This window comes from Electrona antarctica, assembly GCF_951216825.1.
Source record: "Electrona antarctica genome assembly, chromosome: 19".
Lineage (NCBI taxonomy): Eukaryota > Metazoa > Chordata > Actinopteri > Myctophiformes > Myctophidae > Electrona > Electrona antarctica.
The window spans coordinates 12,199,561-12,220,247 of NC_136800.1; the positions used below are offsets into that span (position 1 = coordinate 12,199,561).

The 20,687-nt window shown below is 43.9% G+C and overlaps 1 protein-coding gene across 5 annotated transcripts; it reads left to right on the forward strand.

The window, feature by feature from the left end:
- The first annotated feature begins 140 nt into the window (after window positions 1-140).
- On the forward strand, window positions 141-20,381 carry rnf31 (ring finger protein 31). 5 transcript variants are annotated; one of them, XR_013792386.1, is made up of 25 exons: window positions 627-814; window positions 2,066-2,264; window positions 2,483-2,629; window positions 3,715-3,870; window positions 4,870-4,926; window positions 5,753-6,032; window positions 6,203-6,371; window positions 6,560-6,696; window positions 7,195-7,367; window positions 7,532-7,765; window positions 8,275-8,463; window positions 9,556-9,714; window positions 10,433-10,618; window positions 10,917-11,123; window positions 11,500-11,673; window positions 12,158-12,256; window positions 12,428-12,517; window positions 13,208-13,322; window positions 16,128-16,240; window positions 16,834-16,944; window positions 17,431-17,479; window positions 18,312-18,408; window positions 18,807-18,972; window positions 19,447-19,845; window positions 19,884-20,381. XR_013792386.1 is itself a non-coding variant. In XM_079529596.1 (24 exons), exons 2-24 carry the CDS (start codon window positions 2,067-2,069, stop codon window positions 19,495-19,497), a joined length of 3,357 nt encoding a protein of 1,118 aa, XP_079385722.1. In that variant the 5' UTR covers window positions 141-464; window position 2,066; the 3' UTR covers window positions 19,498-20,381. The 5 variants fall into 5 exon arrangements, 3 of the variants coding, with proteins under 3 accessions (XP_079385722.1, XP_079385721.1, XP_079385723.1); XM_079529596.1 differs by lacking the exon at window positions 627-814 and adding an exon at window positions 141-464 and having other exon boundaries at window positions 19,447-20,381; XM_079529595.1 differs by having other exon boundaries at window positions 19,447-20,381.
- The last annotated feature ends 306 nt before the right edge of the window (window positions 20,382-20,687 follow it).

Genomic DNA, 20,687 nt, shown 5'->3' on the forward strand with positions numbered 1-20,687 from the left:
ACCATGCACTGGCACTGTCCACTATACCTATCCTGGCTGTTGTTATCCCTAGCCAAGCCTGTATGTCACTGTGTATGGTCAAAGTCTAATTGGGAATGGACACAATTAAGTGTCATGCTTTCATGAGGGGCACACACTGTTTTAGCTTTATTTTAGGCCATTTATTTGCCTTTTTTAGCTTCTTTGATTGCTTTCTTTGGGAACACGCATTGTATTGATCACCATTCACCAGTAGATGTCAGTGGAGTTTATTACGGTAGTTTAAATGAACAGCACCACCAGCACCAGCCGCCTTTACGACGTTTCACGGTTGTCATACGGCATTGCTGGAGTCTAGATCCCACAGGCCGGAGGAACGATCGCGCTGTGATTGGCTAGTAGATACCAATGTCTCTATGGAAACAGCGCTCTCAATTTGACACAAAATAGCCTTCTCTGGATCAAACAGCGCGTAGCTCGCTACGGTAATGTAAACTAATCTCTACCGTTGTTGTAGTTAAATGTGTACATACTATATTTAATTTATTATACATTATTAATTGTTTCCTCTGACAACAAGCTAGCCAATCACGATAACCACCCCTGCATGACCATCCCTCGGGTCTATGGGATGTAGACTACCCTCTTGTTTACAACAACATGCCTGCCTGGCTCTGGCTGTGCTCAGCTGATCGTCCCTGCACTCCAACCTTTTATTCTTTTACCTTTTGTCGGCGAATCTCGCCTTGTCAGGCATGTTTAGAAAACACAGTATTGCGTTTGGATTCAATTTAACGCAGGGATCGAGGCGTTGTTGGAGGATGAATGAATGAATGTGAGTTAGAAAAGGAAGGTGTTTTCACTGCGGCTGTGTCGGTAGGCAGCTGATATGTATGGCATGGTATTTCATTGTAACTGTGAAGTGAATCACTGTATGTTATGATTACGTTTGAAGATATCAGCATAGCACTATACATTTCATTTATGCCTTAAATATGTAGAATTACTTCAGAGTTATGCTATCTGACCACAGTGAGCTACACAAATATTTGGACATTTGCCTATTTAGAGTTTATGTATAATGCATACAATTTTGTATTTATTTTTGATGGGTATTGAAAGTACATGTGTACCTTTTGTGCTCTTTGGCAGTAATACTACTTATATACAAATATATTATAAAAGGGAGGGTTGATGAGTTGGATGCTTGGGGTTATTATAATGTATGTGACTGATCTGCCACAGATGAGATGTTACCATGAATTGAATAGCTCTGCTCAAGTCATGACACCTCCACTCAGTAGTGAATTGTGATGTACCAGAACTATCTCCTGTATCCAAGCTTTCCTCCTCAGCACCATCAAACCTACAGTACCCATAGTGATGAAGAAAAAAAATCACTGCATACAGTTATCCCTCCATACTGTATCTCATTATGACATAAATCAGTCAGTCATTTGTTTCATTCAACCACTGTATGAGATCCTGAGCAGAAACTTTTGACTTGATTATGTCATCTGTCTCTCTCACTCCCTCACTATACTGTACATACTGTAGACTAGAGTAGGCCTATGTTAATACAATATACCATAACTAGCTGCTGTGTTTGGAGATACAAAAATAAGAGTCTTTCAGGTTAAATTCTTATTTTTCAATTTATTTTCCCCCCCGTGTGTACTGTTTCTGTAAAATGATCAAAACATTTGGCCCTAAAATGCTTCCATACACTAGTACTTCCAGAAATCGCAACACTGGTGTCACGGACACCTGCTGGCCAAAAATGAACTTATACTTGGATTATTATTATTACAGTTATCGCAGTCCGGATGTCTTTGCAATTACCTCTCTGTCGGGAGAGTGAGTCAGTCCGAGACTCCGAGTGGTCATACAACTCTTGGATTGTAAATTCACAGATCTATTTCAGGGATAGTTTTTAGGCTATTAGGGTATTAGTTCAAGGGTCATGCCTGTAGTGGGGATGTCTGGGCTTGGATATTGAATGCAAGACAGAAGTTCCAAAGACAAAGTTAAAGTAAGTGTGTGTGTGTGTGTGTGTGTGTTTGTGCGCGTGTGTGTGTCTCCTCAGGATGGCGTCTCTAACAGAGCAGCTGCAGGAGGTGCGGGCGCGGGCGGAGGCCTGTCTGTACTCGGGAGGTACGGTGGTGGAGGTGAGGGTAGGTGTGACAGCCATGGCCAACCTGCCCCTGCCACCTTGCTCCAAGTATTGTCACATGGCTGCAGAGACCATGGTGATTGAAAACAGCTTTGGCAGCAACAGGAAAGAGGTAAGACATGAGGCGCTTTGTGTTTTAGGTGAGAATATAAGGAGGGACAATTCTGCTTGGAGTGTCACAAAAGAGGACAGGTGCACTTGAACTCAACGACATGAGCTAATTTGACGCCACCTGTCAAAAAATCCTGGAGACTCTTTAAATAATCATACTAAAGATGGCTGCATTTGATTATTTAAGTAAAATAATACAATTGTACTCCTCTCCTCCAGACCTTGGCGTCTCTTCAGAGATTGTCTACAGCGTTGAACATCCTTGAAAAGTATGGCTGTAATCTTACCAACCCCAACAGGCCAAAGTACTGGAGGACAGTCAAACACAACAATCCAGTGTTCAGGGCAACAGTCGATGCTATACAGGTAAGAAATCAGCTTCTAGATGACGACGATGTCGTCACTGTCGTCTGTTGATGATTGGCTCGTTCAGGGTAGGAGTGGTACAGTCTGTCACATTCAATGCACAGACACGAGTGAGTGGCGACAGCGAATATTCCGCAGATAGTGTGTGTGTGTGTGTGTGTGTGTGTGTGTGTGTGTGTGTGTGTGTGTGTGTGTGTGTGTGTGTGTGTGTGTGTGTGTGTGTGTGTGTGTGTGTGTGTGTGTGTGTGTGTGTGTGTGTGTGTGTGTGTGTGTGTGTGTGTGTGTGTGTGTGTGTGTGTGTGTGTGTGCGCGCGCGCAAAATTCCTGTTTGGTTAACATCTGACAGGGTGAGTTTCCCCAGTTGGACGTAGCGCGTGGAAGGAACGCGTTATTCCGACCAGTTCCTTTCCCCCCCATCAGGTGCCCCGTCTAGCCAGGGGGAGGCAGTTTAGAGACCAGGATTACTGCATGTTTTTTGTGAGGGTACCTAGTACTACCTACCCTAGGCTAGGGGACACTTGGAGAACATGCAAACTCCACACAGAAAGGCCCTTTTGCCAACCCCACCTCGGGTATCTGGGCACTGATGACAGTCTCTCTTGGTTAACATCTTAAGAATAAACTGTGTTCGCACACAAAAGAAAGGTGTACATGGTTACCGTTAACCTATGGGCTTTTAGATTTCATAATTTCCAATTATGTGGTTTTCTTCAGTATATTGTATGTACTTACTGTTGCTCAGTCGGAATGAGTTATATTTAATTTTACATTTTGTTAGTGATAATCTATGATGTTCAACTACCAAAGAATAGTTTACAGTATGTGCATTTGTTCGTTAACATCAGTCATACATTGACATGGTACAGTTCTGTGTTTTTTCTTTTACTTGTTTGAGTTTATTTTCACATTTAAGTTAGATCTTTATCTATTTATTTATTTTACAAATAAGCTTCAGCGACATCCAGCGGAACATTTTGGAATCAGTTGCTTTTGTCAGATTTTGGATTTCAGGGTTTTTCAGACTCTGTGTGTCAAATGCAGACAGTCTTTCATTCTTTATAATTTCTTCATCTTCCTCTTCTCAGGGAGGGAGGGCGGTGCTGTGTCTCTATGGTTACTCCAATCAGCAGCCAGATGGCCTCAGCTTCCCTGATGATGTCATGGAGCCTGATGTGTGCCATGTTGCCACAGTAACACTGGAAGTGATGAGCCTGAGGATGGAACTGGATATGCTTATTAAGGTGCGTGCGTGCGTGCAATTGCGTGCGTGCGTGCGTGCGTGTGTGCTGCTTTGGGAGAACCAAATGTCTCAGCGACTTTGCAGATCGGCTCATGCCGGGTCATTAAGTCGCAAGACATAAACGTATTGATTCCCAAGCAAGAGTAACTTTAGCCTTACCCAAGGCACAATGAGACTATTTAAAACAGCAATGTGATGAAACATTTTGCACAAGAAAATACAGTAGCATCCATATGCAACTGTACAATACATGACAGTCACAGATTACATTTGATACAGCTCTAGACACACACTTTTGATGAACAGGTCAACTGCATTAGGCACAAAATATCTCTTGTTTAGTTAAAGCCTGTGTTCATCATTGTCCACAAATTTCAACCAATCTAATAATGGTTTGGGCGGGACATTGAGACAGATTACAAAACTGTACCTTTCAGAGAGTGTTCGCTGCGTGCGTGCGTGCGTGTGAGAGAGAGTGTGTGTGTGTGTGTTTGTGTTTGTGTCTATGCGTCTGTGTGTGTAATGCTAATTATCTGTGCTGGTGGAGTGAAGTGAACCAAATCAAACTCTGGCGCATTGTGCTGTTGTGGTGATCTGATGTAGCAGCATGGGATTTAGATCTATCTCTTGTTGTTTGCAAGATCAGCCAAAGCTTGTTGTCTCAGGGCTGATTTATGCTTTAGTGGCAAATATATTATAATTTTAAGGTATTTTTGTAGAGCAACATCTTTTGCACCATTGTCTGATACATTTGTTTATACAGTACCTGTGAATAAGTTGAAGAGTCCTATAAATTGGTTTATGTACAGTGTTTATAATTGATCCACCCATGCCTGAACCTATACTTTCAGTAATGTAGGAATGTCGCTAGCTCTTATGCAGACTGCAGAGTGGTTTGATAATCATAGCAGCATCATCATCTTAATAATAATAATCTTTATTTTAATCTTAATCTCATTCTATCTAACCTACAGTACATGCACTCGTACATGTGTTTCAGGAGGCTCATCCCCATCCTGAGTTCTATGAAAGAATCATCCCAGCACTGAGACACAAGGTAGGAAACTGATAAACTTCTTATCCAAGAATTCAAGCTTCATTTGAACCAATATACTCATTTCTTTGAACTAATAATATACTTTGTGTGATCCATTTCCAATTCAGTAACGTGAACACTGGCCGCAATAATTATGTTGTACATGCTCCATTCTTGGCATGTTAACCTGAAGATGAGAAATCTAAAGTATTGCAATACTGCAATAAAAAACATCGATCGTACCTTTTTTTTAACACTTTTTATGCCCCGGAATTTTTCAAAATAATGCCCAGCATATGAGGCAGATTTTACTCTGAAAAGCCCCGCCTTCCATTTCCCCCCAAAACCTGGAGGTGAAATGTTTAATTACTACCTCGCACTAATGAGTCTGATCTCTCTTTAGAAGCGTTAATATTCCAAACGAGGTACATGATGTAGTCAGAAATTAGGACAGAACGTCGCCGTTCTGATCAAAACCATGGACAGTGAAGTAGAATCAGAGATAATAGCAAGATTTGTCGGCCGTAAACCAGGAAGTGAATGGCTCCGCACACAGCTGAACAGCTTGGACGGATATATATAAAGGGGATTAGTGAATGGATGCTTTCCATTTAAAGCTGTTTCAGGCATCTCTTCGAACAAAATTGACGTTATATGCAATAATTCATCAAGTCTAAACCAAGCATACTGGCGTTAAAACAAAGTACTAAATACAGAGCTATTTTCTTTGTGATTCCCAGGGTCATGTTCAGTATAATGTTATTTACTTTCTAATTCTAATATTTCCAATTCACTCACTCACACTTCCTGCTGTGTCTGACTCGGTCGACTCATATCTCATTCTTAGGATGTCGGTCTCAACACAGACGCTGTGATCTATCCCTCTTCCTCCTCATCATCCTCCTCCTCTTCCTCGTCCTCGGGCCATCGGGAGGGCCATCCAAAATCTCTGGCCTTCCCCCATCACCAGCACTCCTCTCGGGAGAGCAGCCAGGGGCGTTCGCTGTCCCTGGCCCACAACAGTCCCCGGTCTATCCAGAGCTTTGGTCCATGGCGCACCACTACAGCCACTACAGCCAATGCATCCACCTCCACCAATAACAACTCCTCTTCCAACAAGCACCCAGGTCAGACACAAATCTGAGCTACTGATTCAAAGAAATAAGGAGTTCTAAGGAGTGAGTGACAGACAGACCTTTATTGATCCTATGGGGGAAATTCAGTCGCGACAGGCAGCACAGCTGATTATTGTTATTGTTGTTATTATTATTATAATTATTCTCTTACAATTTTCCAGATAACTGCACTATCTGCGGAATATTCGCTGTCGCCACTCACTGCCCCACATGTGTCCAGTGTCTGTGCATTGAATGCGACAGACTGTACCACTCCTACCCTGAACGAGCCAATCATCAACGGACGACAGTGACGTCATCGTCGTCATCTAGAAGCAGGAAGGGCCACAGGTGTGCAGGGTAGAATAAGTGGTTGAAATCACAGAAATGGAACCGCAACATCATTGTGGCTGGCCTCTTGTTTCACGCTCTGTTTTTCTCTCTCCCACTATTTCTATTCTCTGCCTCTGCTTGCCTTTTTCTTTTCCCTCTCACTGCCCCATCCTCTCTCTGTGTCTTTGTCTCTCTGTCTCTGTCAGTAGTTCGTCATCATGGCGTTGTATTCACTGCAGTAAAGTCAACTCCATCCAAGATGTGCTGTGTGAGACATGTGAGCGCCCCCGCTTGGCCTCGGCTGGATCTACAGCAGACGACTCTCAGCCCGTCACCACCACTGGTGTGTGTGTGTGTGTGTGTGTGTGTGTGTGTGTGTGTGTGTGTGTGTGTGTGTGTGTGTGTGTGTGTGTGTGTGTGTGTGTGTGTGTGGTGTGTGGTGTGTGTGTGTGTGTCGTATTGTTTACCGAGTACGAGTAGTTCCAAAATCTTTATTTGTACGTGATAGTTACAGTGGAGAGAGACAGGACACATGCATAGAGAGAAGGGGAGTAATCTTTATACGTGATAGTTACAGTGGAGAGAGACAGGACACATGCATAGAGAGAAGGGGAGTGATATGCAGCAAATGGTCAGGCCTGCTGGGATTTATCCGGGGACTCGCTGTCACGCATTAGAGCCCATGTGGTACCACTCGGCTATCGGCTCGCCCTGTGGTTCAACATTTTAATCTGGACATAACCCAAGAGAACACAACACATCAATTGTATACTTGTTCTCTCTGTGTGTGTGTGTGTGTGTGTGTGTGTGTGTGTGTGTGTGTGTGTACTTTCTGCTCCAGAGTGGCAGTGTAAGAGCTGCACTGTGGTGAATGCGCCCAGCAGCATCTTGTGTGAGGTGTGTGAACGTCCTCGTCTGGCCACCCGGCCTCCGGACACCCCGACACACCCTGCTGTCACACCACCCAGACCCCCCGCACCTGTACTGGGCATGCCCGGTGACCCTGACAGCCAAGTAGGTTTTGAACAATTGCTTGCTTGCTTGCGTGTGTGCGTGCGTGCGTGTGTGTGTGCGTGCCCCTCTCTACCATTCTCTGACTTCCTTTGTTCTACTTTTTTGTCTGTCTGTCTGTCTGTCTGTCTGTCCCTCCCTCCCTCCCTCCCTCCCCCCCTCCCCAGTGGGTGTGTCAGTTCTGTACCTACTTGAACTACTCTCCGGCCACTGTGTGTGAGATGTGTGACCTGGCCCGTCCTGAGCCTGCCCCCATGCCAGTCAAGCTTCGCCCCCCATCTCCCGTCAGACGCGTCCCAGCACTGCCAGTCAAACCCAAAGACCCGCCCGCTGAGGATCCTGATTTGCGGAGACAGAGGCTAATGGAGGAGGAGGGGTTGAAGTTGATTCAGCTGATTCGGGTAACCTTTTAGATTAACCGCTCATTATCGTTTTACTCTTTTACGATCGGGTGCTTGGCTGCACTGCTGGTGTACTTGGAACTGTATGCCAACATTACAGATGTGTTTTATTTTTTGGGTAATTCGCATTACATAAGAGCATTGGCTAAAGCCCCATTTATTTAAACATTATAAAAACCTTTCCCTGTCCATGCTAAAAGTCAGCAGACAGACAAATGATGAAAAACATTGGACGAAAGAAAGATTGAGATGAACTGTAAAACCGGCATAACCTGCATGTACACTAGTAATAAAGCTGAATGGGGGACAGTGTAGTAGTATAGAGACAAATAGTAGAGAAGCTGAGAGGAAGACAGTGTAGGAGAGACAGACAATAATGAAGATCAGAGTAAGACTGTAGGAGAGGCAGACGATATAGGGAAGCTACTACGTTGTAGTAGGAGTCTAGGAGAGAAAGACAGTTATAAATGTTTACAGTCTTTATCATTCACCTCTCATTTCTCCTTCAGGATGGAGAGAAGAGAGGAGTGAGTCCTGAAGAGGTGTACACAGGCATGCGCGTAGCCGGGGACCCCAGTATCTTACCTTGTGATTGGCTGAAAGCCGAGCTGCCTCTATTATTGGAGCAGATCTGTGCTCTTGTAGCATCATCCCCAGCCTTCTCTGGAACTAATGGTGACAATATAAACGAGTACACAGTAAGTTCCATTACTTTAATGTATTGCCATTGTTCATTATCTTCTATTGGTTATTCATTTATTTGCTTGTTTTCCCCTCTACATTAATATATTTTCATATATATATTTGTGTTTTTGTTGTTGGTTTTTTTGCGAAATATTTGTCCCAGAATATGGTCGCTAGGGTTCATGTGGTTAGTGTTGACTTTGTTCGTTTTGTGTTTAGTTTTTAACTAAACTTGTGTGAGCCTGTGTTGACTTTATTTTGCTGTATGCTCTCTTTGTGCTTAGTGGGTTGTTGCCAGATTGTATATGCGTTTGCCAGGTAAGCTTAGTATAGACAGGACGAGAGGGGGAGGGGGGGGGGGACTCTCCTGCATCTACAATCTACAGTCTCTAGAGAGTAGCGCGCTCCAGGTGTTCGCGACTGCAGCAGAATGTCAGCGCTGTCACCTCCTGTCTGTACGGAGAGTCGGGATCAGTCCGATCAGGTTTGTGTGTCATCGGCAAGCTTGAGAAGCGTGACAGAGGTGTGTGCAGAGATTTGCAGTCTTCGGCGTAAAGAGATTGGAGTAGAGGGGAGAGCACGCAGCCTGGCAGTGCCCCTGTGCTCAGGGCCAGTGGGCTTGAGATGTGCTTTCCCAACCTCGCATGCTGCTTCCTGCCCATCAGGAAGTTTGTGATGCGGGGCACAGGGAGGTACAGGCAGCTGCCTGGGACCCTGGTTTGTAGGAACATATATCAGTCATTATTTGACTGAAATGATGCAGCCAATTTCTTTTTACCACTTTCAACCTGGTGTCCCTATTTTCGGCCTGTCATTATAGGCAAATATTTTATAAATGAAATCCAGAGAACAACTGGAGCTATGGTGAAACCTTTTTAATCAGGAAAAATAATCATCAACCTACTAGCTCATAACGCCTCACATCCACGACGCATTGTGGGCTTGTAGGATGCCTAATTCCGGCTCGCTGCCGCTGTGCGAAGGAGCATACATTAGGCATCAGCCTAATTAGCTCCGGTCATTGTTCTGTTTTAAAACACATGTCAGTCCTCATTTGGTGTACTTTTCATGAATGTTTTTTTTTAACCCATTGCATACTACCATAGAATGGCGTGTTCAACCCCAATGCCGGCGAGGATGATGGAAAGCAGGGGGAACCATGTGTGATCCAGTTGTCCAGAGCAGAGGCCAAACAGGCATGGCTGACAGCAGGGGGCGACACTGAGAGAGCTGCCAGACAGGCTCTCCGTGACAGAGACGCCAAGGTACAGCATATGTCCCTCTCTGTAAACACATCAAGTCCTGTTGAATGGGCTATATGCATACACGCCATTTTGGAAAGCACTTGGGCCCCTTCCCTACTGCCTTCACAGGTGTTATACTAATGAAGGCTCTGTTCCATTCTGGTCAACACAGAGTCAGGGTGCTGCTATTGTTCGTGTTGGCTCACTGGAAACACTCAGCTACACCAGTGGGTTCCAAATGGTCCTTACGGGTGTGTAACCAAATGGACCCCTATGGGTCCATTTCCATTTGGTTCCATTTGTACACTCTCAGAGTTATGGGGGTCCTTGAAATTAAAAAGTTTGAGAACCACTGCACACTAAATGGAACAGACCCTTAATTAGTATCATCGGTAACACCTGTGATGGAAGTAGGGAAGCGGCCTGGAAGTAGGAAGAGTTATTCTGCATGCATATAGCCCATTTGAATACAACGGTGGTTCTCTCAAAGGGGGGTCCGGGGACCCCCAGGGGTCCCCGAAGGTCCCATTCCAGGGGGTCCACAGCAACGTGATTTATAGTTGGGAACCAAATGTACCTTTTACAGGTCAGTTTGGTTACATTTGACCACTCTCAAGAGTTATGTGGGTCCATGGCTTAATACATAACCAACTGGTGGGGTCCTCACAACTGAAGAACCCCTGGCATAAAGCTATAGACGCGAGGCTGTTGTATCTCTCTGTCCCTTCCGTCCCCTCAGGTCAAGGAGTTGTGTTCTTTAGGCTTCGATGATATTCCTCGCTGTCATGAGGTGTTGAGGCAGAGTGGAGGTGAGGTGCGCGGCGCCTTGGCCTTACTGCAGCGACCCCTGCTGGAGCCCTTCCACCAGCGCATGTGGAGCGACGAACCCGAGCCGCCCATTGACATCTATCATCCTGACAAACAGGTGCGAAGAAAGACGTTTGCTCTTTATCAAATGTGATTTTCTTTTGTTAAAATGTGTGTGAAGTGGCTCTATATTTTGATACAAATTTCTATACTTTATTTGTTTATTTGAACAGTGCATATTAATGAACAATACAAACATGATGTAACATAAATGATACACTGTATAGACTGTTTGCACAGTAACAGGGGTCTCCCCGTCTCGCCAGCACTTTAGTGAACAGAAAATACTGCACCACTTGTCTCACACGATAGTGTATTTCTAATTACTATCTCTCCCTATGCATGTCATCCTTCAGCGTATATGTAGGAGATTACTGGCCGTGTACGACCTGCCGAGCTGGGGCCGCTGTGAGCTGGCGCTGTCCCTGCTCCTGGAACGCAGCGCCACCTACTCCCTGGAGGACGTAGTGCAGGCTGTACAGGAATCTCACGACCGGGAGTTCATCAAGAGGGTGCTGGCCAAAGAATGTCCAATCTGCCTTTCTGTCTTCCCACATAATAAGGTATGGGGGGGGGGGGGGGGGGGGGGGGGGGGGTGTGTGTGTGTGTGTGTGTGTGTGTGGGTGTGTGTGTGTGTGTGTGTGTGTGTGTGTGTGTGTGTGTGCTAAAATATGCATTCAATATTCTTTATTTGCACCTTGTGAGAACCTAATCCCATTGGAATAGAAACATTAGGTAAACCTGCCTGGTAAAAACATGTTGCTGGTCCTCTTACAAGGAAGGGACAATTTTAGTTTTAGAGCTATACTCTTATGCATAGTGAAACTTCTCTCACCCTACATCTTACTTTCTCCTCTTCTTTTCCCTCTCCCTCTTTCTTTCTCCTCTTCTTTTCTCCCTCCCTCTTGTTCTTCCCCATGTCTCCCGTTCTCCTCTCAGATGCAGTCTCTGACATCGTGCCAGTGCTCAGTGTGCTGTGGCTGTTTCCAGCAGCACTTCACCATTGCCGTGAGGGACAAACACATCAGGGACATGGTGTGTCCCGTGTGCTGGGAGCCGGACATAAATGACCCAGAGCACCTCAACAGTTACTTCTCCACATTAGACATCCAGGTAAAGCCTAAGGGCGTTGTTCCATGTGTACTCTTAAATGAGCAACGCAAGTTCAGGAAAAAATAGGTTGTCAAGGTGCGGCCCAGGGACCCCCAGTCCCTGAGGGGGTTCCAGGAGGTCCACAGTTAAATTATTGATAGACCTTACAGGTCAGTAACTCTGAGAGGGTACAAATGGAACCAAATAGACCCTTATGGGTAACCATAACATAATGCCTGAGGCACTGAACACAACACATTACTCTGGAACTTAGAGTAGGTTGGCTGTTCTCGCAATGCATCGTGCGTCTCTATTTAAAGAGACAGAAATACCTTTTTGCAATCCAGGGAAGGAGGGCAACAGAAGAGTGAATTGAGAAACATCTCACAATTATAATGGCATTACATTGAAAACATTGTCCGTAGTCAGTGTAAAGTAGTTGAATTGTAGGGTTGAAGGCTCGTGTAGTAACTTGAAGTGAAGTGAACTGAATTTCATTTCACAGTTGCGAGAGTGCCTGGAGCCAGAAGTCTATGAACTCTTTCATAAGAAGCTGACAGAACAAGCTCTCATTAAGGACCCCAAGTTCCTTTGGTGTAGCCATGTAAGTACATAATCTGCTCAGCGGTTATTTTGACGGGCATAATTAAGATGAAACCTTTAATATTTACTTGAAAAGTAGACAAAGCGTTTATGCTAAAATGAGTTGAGCATTTCAATAATTATGTCAAAACGAAATACATAAATAAACACAATGTTCTCTTCTCTCCTTCAGTGTTCATATGGGTTCATCTACGATGGAGACCAGCTCAAGGTCACATGCTTTCAGTGTCGCAACAGTTTCTGTGCTCAGTGCAAAAAACCTGTAAGTTGTGTGTGCGTGCCTGCGTGCGTGTGTGCACTAAAATATGCATCTGTTTCATTAACCACATGTTGTACTCTTTTGTTAAATATCCTGGTATCGTCGTCATCTTTCTCTTTCTCTGTCTTTTTTTTTTTTTTCATGCTTGATGCTTTTATGGCTGTCTGACTCTAATAACCTTCTGAAGATACTCCAGCTAACATTGTTAGGACTATGTGGTTCTGAAATTATGCACTGAGAAACAAACTGAGTAATTCAACTGTAATACTGTAGTGCCGATAAAATAGCACTAGCAGACGTACAAACTCACAACGTGTTGTGCTGCAACGCACTGTGAGCTTGTAGATCCACCGCGGCCAACCGACACACCCGCTATTTGGCAATAGATGTGAAAGTGAACGTTCTTCCTTGCTTCATGACCAGCTGTTGTACAAAGTTTCATGGTATCTGTGAATCTGTTCGGAACTTACAGGCCTGTACAAGCCACCACCACCCTCTCAGTCTCAACGTGTGTGTGTGTGTGTGTGTGTGTGTGTGTGTGTGTGTGTGTGTGTGTGTGTGTGTGTGTGTGTGTGTGTGTGTGTGTGTGTGTGTGTGTGTGTGTGTGTGTGTGTGTGTGTGTGTGTGTGTGTGTGTGTGTGTGTGTGTGTGTGTGTGTGTGTGTGTGTGTGTGTGTGTGTGTGTGTGTTTTAGTGGGAGTCTCAGCATGCGGGTCTTTCTTGTGAACAGTATCAGTCATGGAAGAGGGAAAACGACCCAGAATACCAACGACAAGGCCTGGCCGGCTACCTGCGCGACAATGGAATCAGTCAGTCGCACACAGACACACTCATGCACATGTGCACGCCACGCACACACTCTATCCATCAACTACCTTCCTTTACAACACACTAACTTTAAACATTATGGGCCCTATTAAGCAAGACGAAAAACCCATGCGGTAATACAGATTTCGCCCTCGCTCTGCGCCTTTTCGTATTATGGAAGCCGTGGTGAGCGCTCACTCATATGGAATACCACGTTCCTGCATAATTTAGCATTGGGGGAGTGTCCATATGTTAATTATTTTCGCTTTGCGCTATTTGCTATTAAGCCCCTTGACCTAAAAACACTCAGCGCATACCGATTCCGCCTGGGTCTGACCACGTCTTAAAAGCAAAAAGCACTGTTTGATTTTACACTTGAGCGGCTCTGGAGTGCTGCTGGAGTGTTGCCATGTCTGTTTGCTGTTTATTATAAGCGGCTTCTTTTTCTGCAAAGTTGCTTGTAAATATTGGTAGTTGTGGTTGCTTTTCTTGTTTCTAAAGTGCTTATTTGGGCTTTTCTCCTAATGTTGTTTAAACCAGTGATCCTCACACAGCGACATTCCCATGTCAAGGACCCCCAGATGAATGCATTTGCCCAACTAAGCCAGTGACCCCCATGACAGATTTGTGTTTTTAAATGTTTCAATAACATTTTTCAAAAATATTCTTATTGTCACTTTTTTCAAAGATTACTTTTGAAAATAGCAGATCTACCAGCTCACAATGCATCACATTCATTCATTAAAACAATGAACCCTGACTGCAGGGGGATATATATTTATAATGATCATTATAACAATGTGCAAGAAAATATGTAAAAAGAAGGAAGAACTTTATATTTGTGGACAATCAAAATATGCTGGAAATTTTAATGTGGTGTCATTAAAAGGAATCTTGATATGGCAGACTCACTATCTAGAAAATAAAAACATGGCACTTCATTTAAAATAGGTTGTAGACCCCTGTTATATGCGATTCTTTTGGGAGTATGTTTATAGACCTATTTACTTGTTTCTATGAGACATGGCAACAGCGAGCTTTCTGGCTTTCTCGTTGAGATTATAAAGGGTCATATTTATATCGCTCATTTCTAAACCTTTTTTAAAAATTAAAACATCTCCATAATCACTGGGAAGTTTGCTTTCATACGCTGTATCACACCCGACTCAATTCTTCTTCAATAAAATGCTACGAGCGAAGACCATAACATTGGGGCCGCAGCAATACGCATGGCGCACGTATGGCATTTCAACTCATTCCTTCGTCGTGACTCGAATGAAATAAAATAAAATAAACGTTATTTTACTGGTGTTTTTCAATAGAAACAAATAAAGAGCGTGTGTGCAACAGTCAGTGCATATACGTGCATGCACTATAGGCTATATTTCCTCCTTGTCGGGATGGTGAGCTGAGCTCTTCACAGCCCGTTTGTCTTTCATATTATTCTTATAATATTTGATATTATAAACACTCATGGTTCTCTCATTTCTCAGCCGTTTTTTTAAAATGTAAAAATCCCCACATTCCTTAGGAATCTTGCTTTCATTCGCTGTATGGTATATGGTTCTATTTTTATCGAATTAAACAATATCAAACGAACTTGTATGTTCGGGGGTTAGACGATTCTGGGAACATTACGCATGGATTGCCAATTTGCCAGCCAATGCTGCGTATCTACTCGCAGTTCCATTCCGATCTGAAAGGTATAGGTAGGTGCCATTTCAAAGGCTTAGTTATTAATTTATGAATCAAATGAACTAGAATAAAGATTTTTACAGCTGTTTTTCATGCTTAGAACAGAAACAAATGAAGTGATGATGTGCGTATATCTCCCTCCCTTAGCATATGGCTGCGCCGCTGTAATGACTTTCCAATGAACACTGCAAGTTACTTAACAAAATAGAGACATAGGCCTACAAGCTATGCACATCATGGCTGTGACAGCTTGTGGATCTGTTCTTTTGAGGCATAAAGGTGACAGCATGCAGTGCAATAGGAATAATTAACCCAAATGTGACCATGTCATGTCTATGGTGCCAGTCTGCAGAAATGTAATACCACTTGCCGAAAAGGGCGCATTCCATGAGGACATCAGCTGGTGTCGTAAAGAGAATAGTACGGACATGTTCATTGGGTAAGCCTCAAAACTCCCTGAAACACTCCCATGACTAATTCAAGGCTGTTTTGCTCACACCACGGGGTGTCGAAAGCGCTTCTTACCTGGCCCATAATTGTAATATGACATTGCACACGCCCCACGTCTTAAAAATTATATGTAATTAGATTCCACTTGCTTAATAGGGCCCACAGGGTCCCCACGGCCAGAGAGCAAGCTCACTAGGAGGAGCACGTTGCGGACGGGTCACTACAATATATATATTTATGCATTGTATGTATATACATTTGGTACAGAATTTGTATATACCATTCTGTGCTTTATTTTTGCTACACTGCCTGTCTTTGTGCATTGCACATAGGATTAAGATACTCATTATTGCGCCGAATGATTGTTATATACTGTAGGCCTGGAAACTGGGTTCAATATTCTGGAAAAGGTTTGGAAAGGTTTTTGGAAATTAAAGTTGTGTAAATGTAAAGATGTGTGGGAACTCTGAACACCATTTCTGACTGAACTAACATGACAGATTTTCTTTCTTCCTCTCTTAACCCTCCCTGCTCCTTCTTTGGTCTCCCTCATAGTTACCACCTTCCTTCCTCCATTTCTTCTTTCTGTTCCTCGGTGTCTGTCACTTCCCTCCCTTGTGATGATGCTAACATCTCTCTCTTTCTCTCTCTCCCTCCCATAGCATGTCCCAATTGTCGATTCCAGTATGCCTTGTCTAAAGGGGGCTGTATGCATTTCTGCTGCTCCCAGTGTCGCTACCAGTTCTGCAGTGGCTGTAACAACCCCTTCCACACGGTGAGGGTCACTCTGTTATATTGGTCATATTGTCTGAATATTTGTTCTGAGACATTATTTAGTTTTTGTTGGTTTAGGGGTAATTTAAGCACGTTTCTATACTATTACTAGTGATTGTCAATCTTTGTATTTATTTATAGAGCCCCCAGTTTCACATGCATTAGGCCACACAGACCCCCATTTGTAATTGTTACCGACTGTAATAGTTACAGACCTGTAAGGGTCCATTCGGATCCTAACTATCGGTCATTTAGCTGGTGACCCCCTGGAACTCCCCCATCCTAGTTATTAATTCTGAAAGGAAAAAATAATAATGATAACAATAACGTCAAAACACAGCGTCTTTAACAATGGAACTCCATATTTTCAATACCAGACAGTGCAAAGAGTCCAATGGAGAACACTGAATTTGACGTTGTCTTATCTTCCTTCCATCTCCTGATTTCTCCCTCCCTCCTATCCGCTCCTCTTCTACAACTTCTACTTTGTCAATCTGTCCCTTCCTGTTTTGTCTCCTCATTTGTCTTCTCCTTTTCTGTTGTCCTTCCTCTCTCGTGCATGTTCCCTCTCCTCTCCTCTCCTCTCCTGCGCAGACATGTGCAGTGGACCAGTGCAGAGTGTCAGGGTTGCATGCCCATCACCCCAGGGACTGCCTCTTCTATCTCAGAGACTGGGAGCCTGGAAGACTGCAGGCTTTACTGCAGGTACACTACACGCACGCACCTACACACACATGCACAACCGTTATGTCTGTTTTATTTTATTAGATTGCATTTCTGTTGCATCGTGTTCTTATTTCTTCCCTATTTCTTGCATTTCCACAAAACAGGAGCAAAATTTGTTTTGTCCATGTTTGTGGTGAGTTCCTTCTAGGGCTGTAAAATAAATAATCAAACCTCAGCTAATTGTCGACTGTGACAAATAAAGCGCAGTCGATTGTAAAAAAATCTATATTGAATTAGTAGGAATGGTACTGCTCCATGTTTAAAATACCAATTCTTTAAGTTTATAGTGGCTTTAAAGTGTCTGCACCTTTCACACAAATGAACCAACATAATTGTTTTCGCATTGCGGTGTGAATGCACCTTACGGATGACTCAAAGCCAGACAATCAAAACAGTATTAGCAGACGGGTAGAGTTTAACAGTTGAAGCTGACCAAAGCCATGTTTGTTTTGTGTGTTTGAATAGAATAATGCAGTGACCTTCAATACTGACCCTCCACCTGGAACACAGACAGGTACGGCTGCTCGCACACACACACGCACACGCACACGCACACGCACACGCACATGCACATGCACATGCACACACACGCACACGCACACACACACACACACACACCCATGTATTCTGCTTACTTAATGTAAATAAGCACACATACAACCTACAAGTGGTTAGTGACACATGTATGCATGCAGCCTACCACACCATAAAACAAAAAACAGACAGAAAAAAACGACACAGCTAGGGAATCAAATAGGGATTAAAGTTAGTTAATTAATTTAAAGAGATTGAAAATTAAAAGCGTATTATCTCTAATTCTCTGTCCTCTGCGCTCTCTCTCTCTCTCCCTCTCTCCTTTTGTCTCTCCCCCCTTCCTTTCATCCACTCTCTCTCTCCATCTCCCCTCTCTTTCTTTCTCTCCCCTCTCTCTCTGTTCTACCCCCCCCTCTCTCTCTGTCCCCCCCTCTCTCTCTCTCCCCTTTCTTTCTCTCCCCCCCTCTCTCTCCCCCTCTCCCCCTCCCCCTCTCATCCATCTCTCTCTGTCCCCCCCTCTCTCTCTCTCCCCTTTCTTTCTCTCTCCCCCCTCTCTCTCCCCCTCTCCCCCTCCCCCTCTCATCCATCTCACTCTCTCTGTCCCCCCCCTCTCTCTCTCTCTCTCTCTCTCTCTCCCCTTTCTTTCTCTCCCCCCCTCTCCCCCCCTCTCTCCCCCTCTCCCCCCTCCCCCTCTCATCCATCTCCCTCTCTGTCCCCCCCCCCTCTCTCTCTCTCCCCTTTCTTTCTCCCCCCCCCCTCTCTCTCCCCCTCTCCCCCCTCCCCCTCTCATCCATCTCTCTCTCCATGGGCAGGTCTGTGTGGAGTTCTGGAACAGAAGGATGAGGGAGGACAACAGTCAGATTCAGCCTGTGGGGCTCACACTCAGCCTGGGCACGCTGGCCTCTGCGAGTACGCCTTCATCCACTACTTGTTTAGTTGCATCTGAATAATACATGTTGTTTCCTTGCAAGCAGGGGTTGTGATTTTAATTAGAACATGTGATTGTCATTGTCAGTTATTCGCCGCCCTAAAAAGTTCAACAGAAATGCCCAAAACACAATTAAATCGTTAGTCGCAATTATTTATATGACAATTCATCGTCAACTACAGTCCCTGGAACAATATATTTTCAGATGGGGTCTGCGACCAAATACATATCATTCTGGGGGTCCTTGACATGAAGAAGTTTGAGCACCACTGACATAGAAACATGGGTTTTTCAGAAAACTGTTAAGATTTAGAAGACATTTTGTAGAATCTAGTGTCAGGCCTAAACATTTGGGTACTTTTTCCCACCACTGCTATAGGAAGCACTACCGGGAGTACCTAGTGAGTCTGATCAACGGACACTCCATTGACCCGGCACCCCTCTTCAACGCCAACGAGTTGGTACTGGCCTGCAGGAGATACCAAGTGGATGACGCCAGAGTTAACACTGAGGATGACTTCACCTTCTACAGCAGAATGCTAGAGGTAACATTTACCCCATGAACCCTATCATCATCTTCTCTAGTCTGGGGCGAACACTTGGCAGAAATAGCATATCGAGCTTGAGGAACCGAATATAACATGACGCCAGCCACTTCTTCTCCATTGAAATTAAATGGATGCATGTACGTAGTTGGCTGATGCCATACCCTAGAGATGTTCCCATACAATTAATAGAGAAAGAACGTTTTTGTTGAAAATGATTTTCACTTGTAAAGGAAGGAGAGGTCACACAGCTCGTAGTCACGATGCAAAAAACCTTTTTATTGAAAGACCAACGTTTCGGCAAACAATAATTTTGCCTTCTTCATTCTTTATTGACCTTGTCGGGGGAAAAAAACAAGAACAACTAAAAGAAAAAAAATCTATATAACATTGCATACTATTATTATGTAATGTCATACATGTTATAGTGGTATTCAGCACTAAGTCTCTGTGTTACTGTCTCTCTCTTCTCAGAAATTGATGAGCGAGGTTCCGCTAGGCGACAAGGTCCCACGCAAGAAATAAAGACAACATCTTATCGAGAAAAATTGCCATTTGCCAATGTAAATCTAGCAGAAACCTACTTCAGACTGATGGGTTGTTGAATTGAACCCTCACGATCTTGACATCTTACATTCTGTGTTCATGTTGGTACAAACTTTGCGTGCAAAGTTCTGCTCAAGGATCCCACATCTTCAAAGTGGTGATATGAAACTGATCTACAGTGGTTATTGCTTTCAGGAAGAAGCACTCCACATCATCACATGTCCTCATTTTATTCTGCGTATGGCTGTACAACTATCATCGTCTTTATTTATTTGATGGTGGCATAATATGTGCTGTGTGTGTGCGCGCGTGTGCGTGTGTGTGTGTGTGTGCGTGCGTGCGTGTGTGTGTGTGTGTGCGCGCAGGTGCCATTTACTTTACTGTGGAATGACGGGACTTTATGGTTCCATAATGTTTCAAGTGTTGACTTGGAGATTTTAAATATGATTTTAGGAACTTCCTCTGTCCATCGTAATTGAAAATACAATACTGTCTCTCTAGTGTTTACAGACCTTGCAAATGTAAAACCTTTGATAGCCTCTCACCCAATGCCAGTCCTGTTTAGCAGAAACGGAGTCAGACAAGGACAAAAAAAGGAGAAAAGGCTCAGGCAATAAATTAGGAAAAGGAAAGGAAATATCAAATCAATGACAAAAGTGGAGCATCATAATGGATTTGCAGATTGGCCTATGAATTAAATAATTCAAATACTCCCTTAAAGCATAATTCGTACTTCAGTGTACACATATAGCCATGGCGCTAACTGACAGAGAAAGAAATTCAAAGTTAAGTGAGCATTGCACTAGTATTCACCCTGAAAATCACTTTATTGTTACCCTGCCCACATGCATGCATGGCAAGGCATTGTTTGTGTCTGTCTGTGAACAAAATGGGAGGACTTTAATGAAACTTATTGGGAAATGGTCACATGTTGTGTCACAGTCACTGTACATTTCACATACGTGACATTTATCCTCTGCATTTGAACTCCTAACCATTAGGAGCAGTTAGTATAGCATAGCATGGCCTGACTAATATCACTACGTACAGTTGGATGCCATCGATATTGTCCTTTTCTTTTTGCTGAGGTTTGCGTGATCTGCGCAAAAGGACAGTTAACCCATTTTGGGCGGGAACCCCTTTTGGTGTTTTAAACATTGTTATAATTT

Coding starts and splice junctions, on each gene's coding strand:
- rnf31 (XM_079529595.1), top strand. Junction 6,033..6,202: donor CTCTTCCAACAAGCACCCAG/GTCAGACACAAA, acceptor ACAATTTTCCAG/ATAACTGCACTATCTGCGGA. Junction 7,368..7,531: donor CCGGTGACCCTGACAGCCAA/GTAGGTTTTGAA, acceptor CCCCCTCCCCAG/TGGGTGTGTCAGTTCTGTAC.